At 36.1% G+C, this 15,164-nt stretch overlaps 1 protein-coding gene across 3 annotated transcripts in view; it reads right to left on the reverse strand.

Moving 5' to 3' along the window:
• FUT9 (fucosyltransferase 9) overlaps nt 1-15,164 on the reverse strand; it is a 196,319-nt gene that overhangs the window by 38,537 nt on the left and 142,618 nt on the right. Inside the window, exon 1 of one of the 3 annotated variants that reach the window (XM_012444287.2) lies at nt 2,759-3,837. The exons of the other annotated variants lie outside the window; for them this stretch is intronic. Coding sequence (XP_012299710.1) covers nt 2,759-2,795 — 37 coding nt within the window. The 5' untranslated portion in view covers nt 2,796-3,837. Of the gene's footprint in view, nt 1-2,758; nt 3,838-15,164 lie in introns of those variants that run through there. 3 annotated transcript variants of the gene reach the window in all.

Here is a 15,164-nt window from a genome sequence, read left to right on the forward strand (position 1 = left end):
GTTAAAACTCCACTGCATCTTACCTGCATGGATTTCCCCTTCTGGGATCCCCTCCCACAACAACGTGGGAGCTGTTTTTCCCTCTCTACCTGTACAGAAATCCCCTTCGGATGCCTCTCCCATGGCAGGGTGGGAGCTTTCTCTCTTTCTCTGCTTAGTAAATAGCTTTCTGCTAAACTCTTTGGGTCCGATATTTGCTTGAACAGCAAGCACACAGCGCCACCAGGGCCCCTTCCCCATTCTTGGGGCAAAGAGAGGCTAAAAACCTCAGGTACATCAAATCCGGGAGGGAGCTGAGTCCCGTCCCGACCCGCGACAGGTACATGCTGTTTAGAATTTTTACATAAGGTTAAAAATACCACTATTTTGTTTTCATCCTGCTCCAGAAAAGTAAGAGTCATGCATTTGAGATAAAATCACTTTGGTATGCACAGAGCAGCAACAAAAACAAAATTTTTGTGAGCCATAAGTGGGGGGAGTTTAAAGGAGTCTAGGTTACAAGAGGAGGAAGAGCATCTCAGACAACTATCGTGTCCCATTTCACCATGCTCTAAACCTTACTGGCAAGTTCAGCCCCTGTTTCTGTGGCGTGACTGCCTCCATTCAGCCCTCCACTAGCCCTCCACTGTTGCAACCCAACAGTGCTTTTCCTTGGGCTACAAACTAACTACTTACTGCCTTGAGTATAGAACATTATTGAGCTCCTGCAACGTACTCATGCATGAGCAACCCAGAAGAGCAGGGCTGTTAATATCTGAGGAGTCAGTCTTATCCAAATGAGGGTTGGAACTGACGGATAAATGCAGTTATCGCTCCTTTTCATTTTCACTTGCCCTCCCTGTTCTAAACTTCTGTTTCTTAGGATTGCATGCTCCCCGAAAGGATTGGCAATCAAGTCTTTGTCTCTGGCCCTGCTGTCAAAAGTACTAAAGCTAGCAGTGAGAATTTAGGGAAAGAAAGGGAGAAAAAAGAATGAGTGAACTATATTTTGTCCTCAAAACAGTAGACAGTTACTTCATTTATGTACTAAATCACTGCTATGAGTAACTTAGAGAAAGTGAGACAGTTTTTTTGATCACTGGAATTTTCTTTGAATTTCTACTTGACTCAGAGCACAATCCCCAAATGTCCCATTCTACAGGGTTTAAAATGTGTTGTCTGAATGGAGTGTTAGGAAAAGATATTTCCTTCTAATCCTAGGACAGTGGCTCTTTTGTCATTATTATATACTTTATTGATTTTTATTAACTTATAAAGCTATCACAGGAAAACCGTTGTTTTCAACCTAGAAGGCAATGATTCTAAATGACAATAACATTATTTTCTCATTACTATTCAATAGCATGTGTGTGTGTATGTGTGTGTGTGTATGTGTGTATGAAAGAGATTTTATTCTGGTTTAACTAGCTCTACCTAGTTCATCAGCTATTCTTTTGGGGAAAAAAAGGACAGTTTGATTTTAATATATTGTCATGCATGATTGTAACTTATTAATATGGTTTTTTTTTTCAGTTTATGGTTAGAATAAATCCCTGCTGTTAGCATTAAATCTTATTTATAACTTATTTTAAACTTCTGTTAGAGTTAAATTTGGGTTTCTGCGTTTATCAAATAAGGCATTTAACTCTAAGGATCACAATATCAATTTGTCGTAGTGCATATTACAAACTACTTTATACTTAGCAACCTCATGAAATTTGGGTTGAAATGCAATTTTCCTGAATTATTTCACATTACCTACTTATGGATAAGAAAAGTTGCAAGTGGCAAAGTGAATTTGAGCTTCTTTTTATGCTATCTATGCATGTTACCTTCTCGGAAATATTATAATTTTATTAGACTTTTCAGAACTTACCAGAATGCAAGCACTTTTCAGTATCTAATTCAGTTAGAACTGCAAATGAGTCCTATTTGTTTTCAGGGTTGCTTTTATTTCATTAAGTCAGAATTACTTGTTTTGTTATTACATGTGGAAACAAATAACCTGTTCACAGGCTAATGAAAGAAATCACTTGAACTCAAGTTTTCTCCAAATTTCTTTGGTTGGCAAAATTAAACTCTCACTCATCTTTGCAATAAGAAATTATCTTTCTTTTCAACAAGAGAAAAATTGTTTATTCAAATATCCTCAAATAAGTCAAAATAATAAACAATTTTAAAGAGCAAAAGAGAGAAATTTGGTAAACACACAGCATTTAAGAGATTTGAGTATGAGAGAAACAAAGTCTTAATTAAAATGCCTAAGTACTTTAGAATAGTTCTTCAATTTATAAAAACCTAAAGAGAGAAAGACTTAAATTTAAAATGATTATACACATCTCCAATAAATAAAACTTCTTCCTGAGAGATAAGTCTAATTCTGTTCTTCAGTAGAGACCTCCCCCAATACAAAAACAAAACACTATTAGCAACAAAACCACCCCCTCCACACCTAGCAATAATGAAAAATAAATTATGACTTTCTGAGAATTATGATTGTTTCATGTAACTAACACCTGACATTAATCAAGTACTTACTATGTGCAATAACTATGCTGAATTCTTTATTTGAATGATTTCACTGAACTCTCAATAACCTTATCCTCCAAGATAATGGCATTATTTTACCATATTTAATTGGGAAATTAATTTAAAATACTACTGAAATCATCAGCGCAGCGTACTTCAAAGTTAGAACTGAAATCAGCATATTTGCTTTATATTCCTCAGAATTTCTGTAGGCAATATTAAATTGCCCATCAGCAGATTAGTTACTCACTACTTGGTGAGTCACTGTAGCGGACACTGTAGGGCATTACCCAGCTCCATCCTCAGGGCCTTGGTACTCATTTGTTTCCCCCATTCCTGGCCATGTTGACTGCTGTCGAAATATGTAAAGAAGAGAAAGTCAACCCACTTTTACTCCACATATGTGCTTCTACTCCCTTCTGTTCAGACCTAGCAGCATCTGTACAGGTATGCCATGCTTTCCTGCCTGTTGCCATAGATTGGATAGATTTTATTCCTCTGAGTCAATTCCTTGATTTGTACAGTCCCATCACCTCTTGACTAATAAAAAATATTGAGCCCTCTTCTATTATCTTTATTTTTTCGCTTTCTATTGGATTATTCCCATCACAATACAAAGACATCTCTCATCTTAAAATAAGTCATCAAACTTCTCAACTTCACTTCCTGCCAGCTACCAATTCACTCCTGTATTTCGCTTTGCAGAAAAACTCTCTGAACTAGTTTTCTACATGTTCACTTTCTTCACTTTTTCTACTTCTATTCCTATTACATACATCCCAATCAGCCATTCCCCCTTACTGCTTTGCAACTCTTTTATTTCCCAAGTTTAATGGTCAATTCTCAGTCTTCATCTTATTTCCTTTTCCTTTACTTACGAATGGTGTTTGATGCAATTGCTTCTTCCCTTATCCTTCATAAACTTTCTACTCTTAGGTCAAAATACCACCTTCTCTTAATTTTCTCCCTTCTGGTCACTCTTTCTCTGCTCCATTCCTGGTAACACCCAAATTTAGCAGTCAAAGTTCAAGTGTCCCAGAGCTTAGTACCTGGTGCTCATACTCAATTTTGTTCCACGTATATGTACAAAGTTACCAATTATGTATCTCCGGAGAAGATCAGTCTTGAACTCTAGACTCATGTATCAAGATGTCTACTTGATCTTTCCAATTGGATTTCCCACAGACATCTCAAATTCATGAAAAATTATCACATAAAGCTAATCAAATCTCAAATTTATTTTGAGATAAAAGAAAAATTGAAATTCAATGTTCTACCCAGTCTTTTCCATCTGTTTTTTCTCCTATCTTACCTGATGGGAATTTCATCTTTTTTTTTTTTTTTTTTTTTTTTGAGACGGAGTGTCGCTCTTGTTACCCAGGCTGGAGTGCAATGGCGCGATCTCAGCTCACCGCAACCTCCGCCTCGTGGGTTCAGGCAATTCTCCTGCCTCAGCCTCCTGAGTAGCTGGGATTACAGGCGCGTGCCACCATGCCCAGCTAATTTTTTGTATTTTTAGTAGAGACAGGGTTTCACCATGTTGACCAGGATGGTCTCGATCTCTTGACCTCGTGATCCACCCGCCTCGGCCTCCCAAAGTGCTGGGATTACAGGTGAATTTCATCATTTTAGTTGCTCAAGCTATAATCTTGGGATATATGGCAGACTCCATTCCTTCTCTGGCATGTGTATCCAATTAGCAAGAAATCTAGTTGACTCTATCTTCAACTTATATTTATAGTCTCACCTTCCGTGACTTCTCTGACCTCTTTTACTCCACTCTCTTTCCCCTCAATTCCCTGGTCACTCCCTTATGAACACAATGACTTCCATGTAGCATCTTGAGTAGAGTAGCACTCTCCATCCTAGGTAACTGTACCAGCTACTGTCTCTACCTGGAGCACTCTTCTCTCCCACACTTCTGTTCAAATATTACCTTCTCAATGAGGCCCACAGATTTCAAGTTGCAACTACTCTTCTGTACTTGGCACCTCCAAATCCCTTACTCTACTCTTTTTATTTTCCTTAGTACTTTTGACATCACTATTTACTTATTTTTATGGCTTCTAGTAAAATAGAAATGGCAAGAGGATAGAAAACCTTGTCTGCTTTGTTCATCTGTAGTATTCCACGTGTATAGGCAGTTTCAGTGATTCATAAATATTTGCTGCATGAATGAATGAATGATTAGTTTGGTGCCTGATACATGTAATGATTAATAAACATTAGCTATGTTTGCAATTTCCACATTACCCCTCCACCTTGTGATGCTGCAAGTGGAGGGAGGAGATCTTATGATACTACTATTGTTTCCTTTTTTGCATTCTTGCTCATTACTGGCTTTATTGATTCCTACAAATAGTTGCCATCAGGTTGGCACAGGAATTCGATTTGGAAATTTTCAAGATCTTTATTATTATTTTCAATTTTCAATATTTGAGGATACATAGTTGCTTATTAGGGATTAATGATCATATCCAGTAACTTCAAGCCCTAGAAATAGTCTTTACATTATTCTTAATTACATTGGTTCCGTCAAACTTAAAATAACCATTTTACATTTTCAGGAATTTATTTTGGGAACTCTCAGTAATAAAAGCATTTAATCAAAGAGTAAAAAGTTACAAAGTTAATGTAAAGTCAACCTTCCATATCCATAGGTTCTGCATCCATGGATTCAACTGACTGTGGATTGAAAATATATTTTTAAATGCATCTGTACTGAACACTATAGACGTTTTGTTCTTATCATCATTCCCTACATAATGCAGTATAATAGCTATTCACATAGCATTTACATGGCGTTAGGTATTATATGTAATCTAAAGATCATTTAAAGTGTATGGGATGATGTGCAGCGGTTATCTGTCAATGTATACAATGACAAATACTACACCATTTTACATCAGACACTTGAGCATGCATAGATTTTGATATCAGTGGGACATCCTGAAACCAAGCTCCAAGAGATACTGAGGGACAACTATGTAGTGCCACATACATATATCAGCCTCTTATTAATAAATATCACATTTTGTGCAAATATCACATTTTAAAAATTGCATAGGAAATATTTTATTTATTTCAACCAATGGTATTTCAGAATTAATGGCTCTTACTTTCTGATAGTAAAAGATCAAAGGCAAAATGGTAAACCTCTAATTTTAACCTTCAACTTAAGAAACAGATTGCTTAAAGTAGAAACTTGTGGCTTCTGTGAGGAACTCAGAGCAGCATATTAGAATATAGCATTATTCAGAAAAAATATAAAAAGATATTTTTAACTGCTGTATTGTACAAGTAAGATAATTTTTGAACAACCAACAATGTACAGATTATGCCAGCATTACTATGCCTCTCTGGTCTAATATTACATTATCATATTTAACTGTCCTGGCACTATAATCACCTCAAAGGTTTCAGTCATTAAACCTGTCACTTACATGACATTCTTTAATATTAAAGGTACAGAAGATCTCATTTTCTTTTTTTTCTTTTTCTTTTTTTTTTTAGTTTCTGAAGCAAGTGAATTATGTGCATGCTTTCTCTCTCTCCCTTTCTTTTTTAAAGTTTTTATTTTTACTCTGGGTTGTATGTTTTTGAAATTAATTTCTAAATAATTCCTGAGGCTGAATCAGCATATATCTTTGGGGAATTTTTTTACACACTCAAAATCACAAGCCAAAGCTAGCATTTCAGTAGCTAATTCGCAGACTTTTGTCTGACTGGAAAAATATACAGAATAACATAAAAACAAGGCCCAGTGTGGTGGCTCACACCTATAATCCTAGCACTCTGGGAGGCTAGGGGTTTGGATCACTTGAGGTCAGGAGTTTAAGACCAACCTGGGCAACATGACAAAACCCCGTCTCTTCTAAAAATACAAAAATTAACCAACCATGGTGGCACACACCTGTAATCCCAGCTACTCGGGAGGCTGAGGCATGAGAATCACTTGAGCCTGGGAGTTGGAGGTTGCAGTGAGCCGAGATTGTGCCACTGCACTTCAGCCTGAGTGACAGATGACAGAGTGAGACTCTGTCTCAAAAAAATGAAAAGGAACAACAATAACAAAAAAAACATATAAAAACACTTTTAAATCTACATATGACAGTCACTTGCAGAAAATCCGAGACTGGCTTTAGCTATATTATGGAAATATAAAGGTCTTTGTCTTGGTTGGGTCTTTTTTTTTTTTTAACCTTAGGCTAATTGCTATAATAGGGTAGAGATCACTTCTTATCTTTATTACTGCAGACTATTGTGAGTCAACTCTTTAGTTATCCTCTATTATGAATTTTCTCTCATCATTTAGTGAACCTGAGACAAAGATTCACATCACTCTAAAAGATTTTACTTTATACTGACCCATTTTGTCTTGTGATTTTAGTTGCCTCATGAGATTTCTTTAGGGAATTCCTTTAGCCCATCTCTGACTAACAAAAGTTCCTGTGATGATGAAAATATTCTACATGGGTGCTATCTCATACAGAAATCACTAGCTACACATGGCTATCGAACACTTGAAATACGGCTAGCGCGACCAAGAAACAAACTTTTAAATTTTATTTAACTTTACGTAGTTTGGTAAACCAAAAATAAAATTTAAGCGCCCCCAGCCAACTGAATGGGCCCTCCTCTTGGCCAACGGCATTCTAAAATAAACCTGAACCACTAGTTCAGGCCATGATGGGAATGGGTTGTTGGAAACGCCTCATTTTACCTTCCTTTATTTGGAATTCGGGCACAGCTGACCAACATTAACATTAAAACGGAGACCTTAAGACTGACAGAGTAGACTCTTCAGATCTGATAAGAAACTTTTACAGTCTATTCTCAATAAGAACCTTGGTCTCCAAAACTGCTTATCTTAACCCAGAAACTCCCTTCTATTGATTCCAGGTCTTTAGATAAACTCTTTCATCCAATTGCCAAGCAGAAAATCTTCGAATACACTTAAGACCTGAAGGGCCACCCCTCACCCTCAACATAGAATTGCCCTGCCATTCTGGATCCTAAACCAATGCACATTTTACATGTAGTGATTGATGTCATCTGTCTCTCTAAAATGTATAAAACCAAACTGTAGCCTGACCACCTTGGGCATATGTCGTCAGGATCTCCTGAGGTTGTGTCACGGCATGTCATTAACCTTGGCAGAATAAGCTCCTAAATTGATTGAGACTTGTCTCAGGTATGTTTTGGTTTACAATTTAAATTTAAATAGCCACATATGGAAATTCTGGCTTCAGCTACAATATGTAAAGTGCTTAGCTGGGCACAATGGCTTGTGCCTGTAATCCTACCTACTCAGGAGGCTGAAAAGGGAGGATTACTTGAAGTCTGGTGTTAAAAGAGAAATTTCAGCCAAATTAAATTTAAAGGAGCTTAAATAAGCAATGAATGATTCACAAATCAGGCAACCCCCAGAATCACAGCAGATTCAGAGAGACTCCAGGGATGCCTCCTGATCAGAACTAATTTATAAACGAAAAAAAAAAAAAGGGAAGTGACATAGAGAAATCAGTGGCGAGGTACAGAAACCAGAAACAGCTGGATTGGTTACAAGTTGGTGTTTGCCTTATTTGAACACCATTTGAACACTTCAACACTTATGAGTGGTTGAAGTATGGCAACTGGGATTGGCCAAGACTTCGCTATTGTTGCAGGCGCATACTCTTAGGTTACGTTTTCCATCTTGTCTGCCTATTAAGCTAGGTTACAGTTCGTCCAAAAGGACTCAAATACAGAATTATGGAGTCCTTCTCAGGCCATATTTAGTTTGCTTTAACACTGGTAAACATAGCAAGACCCTCTTTCTCTTAAAAAAAGAAAAAGCTTGGAAGTGGTTACTGCTATCTTTGAAACAAGGAAACAGCTGAACAACTTGTAATTCATCACTTTTCTTGAAGCCATAAACTGGTAGGAACATTTCAGTTGGTAACTTTTATGAAATATTGAAGATGATTGTGAACTAGCATGGGAGTGAAAAACTTGTAAAGGATGCAGTCTTGGAGGACCTCTCACATTTTCTTGGGATTTCCAAAAGAATCTCACAGTGAAGAGCCAAAATCCTCTCCAAGCTCTGACAGGGAGAGAGGATAATAACCTTTGTGAAATACACCTGCAGCAATCTCCATGATAAAGGCCTCCACTCAAAGGGAAAAGACTTTACCTGAGGCTTATCTGGCCTACAGGAAAGGGAGTCCCTAACATCCTCTAGCATTCCTAAATGATCTAAGAAGAAATTAAAAGCTAAGAAAGACCTATGATGGTCCTAGACTACTTAACCCATTAAAAGAATGAAATTTAATCATAAGATCAAAGAACTCTTCTCCACCACCTATACCTTAATGTCAGGCCAAAAGGGCTCCAGTATAATAGCAGTGGATTACAATTGAAAGACTGCAAGATGTAGGCTCTATTTAAGGAAGACTTGTTAAAGAAGCACAAAAACAACAGTGGAGACAAAACAAGGACGCTAGTTAATGTTGATTTCAGACACACACTACTATAACAATCATTAAATGTTAATGTGTGGTTTTATGTTAGTTGGGCTAGGAGTTCGATTATGTTTAAAGCCTATTTACTTCAGTTAGTATTAACTGATGCACTACTTCTAGCTTTCAACAAATAATTACAAGGAAGTAGAATAGTAGTTAGTAGAGACTGGAAACGGTAAAGTAACAGCCTAATAGGAAGTATAAGTTCTGATGTTCTATAGTCTATAGGTTAACTATAGGTAACTATAATTTACTATATTTTCCAATAGCTAGAAAAGAGCATTTTGAATGTTTCCAACACAAGGAAATTATAAGTGTGTGTTTGAAGTGATGGATATGCTAATTACCCTGATTTGACACATGGCATACATACTTAAATATTACACTGTACTCCATAAATATGTACAATTAGATGTCAACTAAAAATATTAATCAATAAAAATATAAGACATGCTAAAAGGCAACAACAAAATAACACTTTATGAAGAGAAAAAACACGCATCAGAGCTAGACTCAGCTATGACACAGATTTTGGAATTAGTAGACAGAATTTAAAATAACAATGACTGACATGTTCAGGGCTCTATGGAAAACATGCAAGAACAGATGAGAAAGTTAAGCAGAAAAACGAAAGTGCTAAAAAAGAATAAAGAGGAAATGGTAAAGACCAAAACCATTGTAACAGAAATGAAAAATGTCTTTGACGGGTTCATCAGTAGACTGGACACAGATAAGGAAAGAATCAGTGTTTGAAGATATATCATTAGAAATTTCTCAAACTGAAACACACACAAAAAAAATGAAAACAACAACAGCAACAACAGAACAGAACATCAAGAACTATAGAACAATCTCAAACAGAGTGACATACACATACTTGAAATATCAGATGAAGAAAGAGAAAATGAAGAGGAAGAAACCTTTGAAGTAATAATAGTTAAGTTTTTTCAAAATTAATAACAAATCAAACCACAGATCCATGACGTTCAGAGCAAGGCAAATAAGATAAAATGCCAACAGTTTTATATCTGAGCAGTTTACATATTCAAACTACAGAAAACCAAAGACAGAGCAAAAAGTCTTTAAAGAAGGCAAAAGGAGTAAAAACTGCCTACAAAATCCCTACTTAAATATAAAGACTAGCTAGTTTAAATGTAAAGGGATGCACCAATACATACTATGCTAATTGTAATTAAAAGAAGGCTGGAATAGCTATCTTAGTTTCAGAAACAGCCTACTTCAGAAAAAGAAAAGGTAACAGGGAAAAGGATAAACACTATATAATGATAAAGGATTCAACTGTTCAAGAAGTGAAATAACAATACTTAATGTGTGCGTGCCTAACAATAAATTAGTATCAAAATACATGAGATAATAACTGAGAGAACTGCATGTTTACAGTTGGAGATTTCAACACTCTTGTTTCAATAATTGATAGATCAAGCAGGCAGAAAATCGGTAAAAAATATAGTTGACTTGAATAGCACCATAAATAGCCGTGTGTGGCTAATAGTGTCTGTATTGACCCTACTCTCTTGCAATTCAATGTATGGTCTTTGGACCAGCAGCATTGTTTTCCTTTGGAGTATGTTAGAAATCCGGAATCTCAGGTCACACCAAAGACTTACTGAATTAGAATTTTCATCTTTAGCAAAACATCCAGTTAATTTGTATGCATATTAAAGTTTCAAAACATTATACTAGATCATCAGAATAAACAAAACATTCTCCAGAATTAGCTTGAAATTGTCTACTACTAATATCTTTTGATTCTGATTATTAGCACTAGCTACTGCTAAATATCCTTGGATCATATCTGGAGACAGGAAATAAAAACAGCATGGTGGTATTGGTATCCTCCAGAAGCTACAAGAGAAGCAATTCATTTTTACTTCTTAGGGTAGTCATTCTCCAAGCTCCTAAACACACCTTCCACCAAACACCACCTATGACTGTGTCTATAGCAGATTATGCACAGATTTTTATATGCATTCTTCATGTTCAAACCATAAAGTTTATGTGTGGTAGTGGCTCAAATATATGGAGTGTGTCTTCTGGATAATTTCACGTATCAAGAAGAGCACTAGAATCAGAGAAGAGACAGTTTAGGTCAGTGAAAAAATAGCCATCTCTCTATATGTGATTATTTATATAATCTAGAAATGTAAAAGAATGGATGGCCCAGATAATATTCCTGTAACATCAATGGGAAAATTTCCCCTAAAAGAGTGACTGGTTCTGACTAAAATGCCAAGAACTTCAGTGAGAAGAACCGAGAGAGAATGGGATTATAAGAGATAAGGAGTAGGATAAAGTAAAGAAATTGGGGCATTTAGCTTTTCCTAACAGGTACAACTACAGGAAAGAATGGGAAGCAGACACACTGAAGAAAGGAGGTGGAAGGAGACAAGAGAGAACTTGAAAAGTTTTGCGGTAGAGCAAATTATCTGGGCAACCCCAGCAACATCTTCAGAGGAATAACAGAATCTTAGACACGACATTATGCCATACCTAAAGGACCCTGAAAATATTTGGTGAAATTAGCAAAGTACATTCTATAACTTGACTTGCCTCAATGTCCACATAGGAAAACCCAGTGGACTCTCTAGCAATTCAGGGGCGCTGACTTGTTTCCCCAGTGAACAGATCAAAAAGCACCCTCATCTTTGACATACTGTCACAATTTTTGCCAAAAATTTTAATAAACAAATAACATTGACTAAACCATGAGCCTATTCCAGTGGGTCTTAATAGCTCTTTTATTTTACATTGAGACTTTCCATAGTGTGCTGAATGTACCTGCTAAGAAACCATTACCAAATGATGATACTGCAGAATTATATTAAAGCTTGTTACACAAAACTTGTTTCTGAACACAAAATCCATGAATAGCACTATAATGCCAAAGACTCTAGTCTAGGAAAAAAAAAAAAGATGTAAACATTCCACCTTAGCAAAGATCTGTGAATCTATTGCTGTTAGTTTAAGCAGGATTAGTTGACTTTTAACATGCTAATACTGTTTGTCATCAAAGAAAACATTTGACTGGAAACATTTTATCATTCTGGATTTTTGCCATATTTTATCTGAAGTGTAGTAAATACAAGTAAATAGTTTGAAAGATAAAGACACTGCTTTCTAACTGGAATTGCCAGCATGTCTGCCCCTCAGTAAAAGATTCGGTCATTAAAATGCTCTTATTTTAGAGTGGCAAGGCCACTCTTTGGCTGCATCCCTAATGAACTTGCCCCAAGGAAGTAATGCTAGTAGTGTGTGATATTTCACTATATTGCTGTATCTCATCATTGTCTGGGCTGTGGATCTGGATGTTTCTGATAATATATAGTGCTATTACAGAGATTTAGTAAGAAATGCAACTCATTATGCAGATAGCATACAAAAATTTAGGACATTAAAGGTACAATCTTTAAATATTGCTTGTACCTGGGATTTTGTCTAAAGTCAAGTATGAAAAGTCCGGAGAACGTTTTGATCTCTTAGGATGTCAAGAAAATGGTCACTTTTATGACTAAGAAAGTGGACAAACTGGAAGAAAAGATGCAGAATTTTAAAAATTGGAATGGATGAAAAAAGAACCAAATGAATGTTCTAGAAGTGAGAATATATTGTCTGAAATTAAAAACTCATTTGATGGGCTTAAGAGTAGACTGTATTTGGAGCAGTGTTTGGAGTTGTGAATCCAAAAGTATCTGAGACAGAACTCAGGAACAATGAGAACACATGGACACAGGGAGGGGAACATCACACACTGGGGCCTATTGGGGAGTAAGGGGCTAGGGGAGGTATAGCAGGAGGTGGGGGAATCGGTGGGGGGACAACAGTAGGATAAATACCTAATGTAGATGATGGGGCAATGGATAAAGCAAACCACCACCATGGCGCATGTATACCTATGTAACAAACCTGCATGATCTGCATATATACCCCAGAATTTATAATTTAAAAAAAGTTATGCTCATTAAAAATAAAAATTAGAAAGTTCGCTTTGTCAAGGTTAAGGATGCACCCATGACACAACCTTGGGAGTTCCTGCAAATATGTGCCCAAGGTGGTTGGGGCACAGCTTGGTGTATACATTTTAGGGAGACATGAGACATCAGTCAAATACACTTAAGATATACATTGGTTTGGTCCTGAAAGGGGACCACTCAAGGCCAGGTAGGTGGCTTCCAGATTATAGGTAGATTAAAAACTTCTTTGACTGGCAATTGGTTGAAAGAGTTATTATCAATAGAAAGAAATTTCTGAGTTATAAGAGGTTGTGGAGACCAAAGTTTTATCATGCAGATGAAACCTCCAGGTAGCAAGATTAAGAGAGAATAGCATGTAAATGTCTCTTATCATACTTATGTTTTTTGTTTATGTTAAACACTGGCCAGTTTTCCTGAATTCCAAAACAGAGGAGGAGATAATGAGGCATGCCCCACCCTCTACCATCCTGTCATGGTCTGAACCAATTTTTCAGGTTAACTGTGGAATACCCTGGCTGAGAGGAGCAAGTCCCTTCAGATAGTTGTAGGAGGGCTTAGAATTTTATTTTCAGTTTACAGAGGAAAGAAGTCAAAATCCACTAGCATAAATTTTTGAAATGGTGATTGTCACTCCTTCACTTCTCATGGTAAAAGGCAGAATGAGGTAGGTGTATTTTTTTGGAGATATCCAGCATTCACATATTAATAATGCAGAAGTTATGGGTACTTATTTAAAAATCTACATAATGTATAATACAGCCTTTATTGAACAGAAAATGTAAATTCAGAGGATAAAGGTGTGACACTGCATTCTATATCCCATAAATATTTGTGTAGTCTGTAGATATTCACATCCAAATTCAGGCAGCCACCTCTAAATCTGAAACTATTTATATTCTTCAGAAGATGTCAAAATAAACCTGGTTACCTATCTATCTATATCTACCTATATCTATATTTATCTGCTTTATCTATGTTTCTTAGTCCATTCAAGCTGTTACAACAACATATCATAAACTGGGTGGCTTATAAACAACAAATATTTATTTCTCACAGCTCTGAAGGCTGGGAAGTCCAAGATTAAGGTGCTGAGAGATTTGGTGTCTGGGGAGCACGTGTTCTTCATAGATGTCTTCTAGCTGTGTCCACTTGTGGTGGAAGAAGCCAATGATATTCCTTGATTCTTTTATAAGGGCACTTATTCTATCCAGGAGAGCTCTGTACTCATGATCTAGTCACCCACCAAAGGGCCCACCTCTTAATATCATCACAGTTGGAATCAAGTTTTGACATATAAATTTGGGGCAGACATAAATATTCAGATGATAGTAAATTTCTAGCTATAAAGCTTTTCCTTGAGCTTGGTCTTGTGCCAGTTACTGTTTCTACTCTGGTGTTGCAGAATAAATTCAGATTTTCTTCTACTGAGGAATATAACCCCTCTTAATTGACCCTATACAAGTAAATGGAGGTTATTCAGTAATTACAATTCACCTTTGCATAATCATAGTTTAAAAACGGATACTGTCTTTCATTCTTTCTCTCTTTGTCACCCATACTATCTTTCTCTCAATCATTAGCACCTTCTCATTGTTATTTCTACTACTTCGAGTAAATAATAAGCAATAGTATAGAAAATTCCAAATGTTATAATTTTGCTTTGTAAAAAGATTATATTTTCAATCAAAATGCATTTATGGATAGATCTGCATTTTCATTTTCCCATGTTATCACCAAAGCCTATTTCCATAGATAAGAGCTAGTTACCTATGATAGTGAATTTGTAAAAGCCATCAATATCTATTATTAGCTTCTCTTTTGTACATTGTTTGACTGATTTGGAACAATTTAGTGAATCATCAAGTTGGATAAATTTTTTATCATTGCATCTAACAATTTAATAAATAATGCCTTGATTGTTTATAGCATTTACTTTTTAAAAAACTTTGATACGTATTATTCTAACTACACTTACCAATTATTTCTCTGGATTGACCAGAGTGAGTATTCTACAAATCCAGCAAACCAAGTCTTTGTTATTCAAATGGAAACACAGTTAGTAATGGAAATTAAAGCTATTTATTCTGTAAACTCGAACAGCATTAACTGTGGTATTTTTCATCAGCACAGATTATTAGGTGCTGAAAGATTGGGCAATTGA

This window comes from Aotus nancymaae, unplaced genomic scaffold, assembly GCF_030222135.1.
Source record: "Aotus nancymaae isolate 86718 unplaced genomic scaffold, 86718_ANA_hifiasm-v0.15.2.pri h1tg000040l, whole genome shotgun sequence".
NCBI lineage: Eukaryota > Metazoa > Chordata > Mammalia > Primates > Aotidae > Aotus > Aotus nancymaae.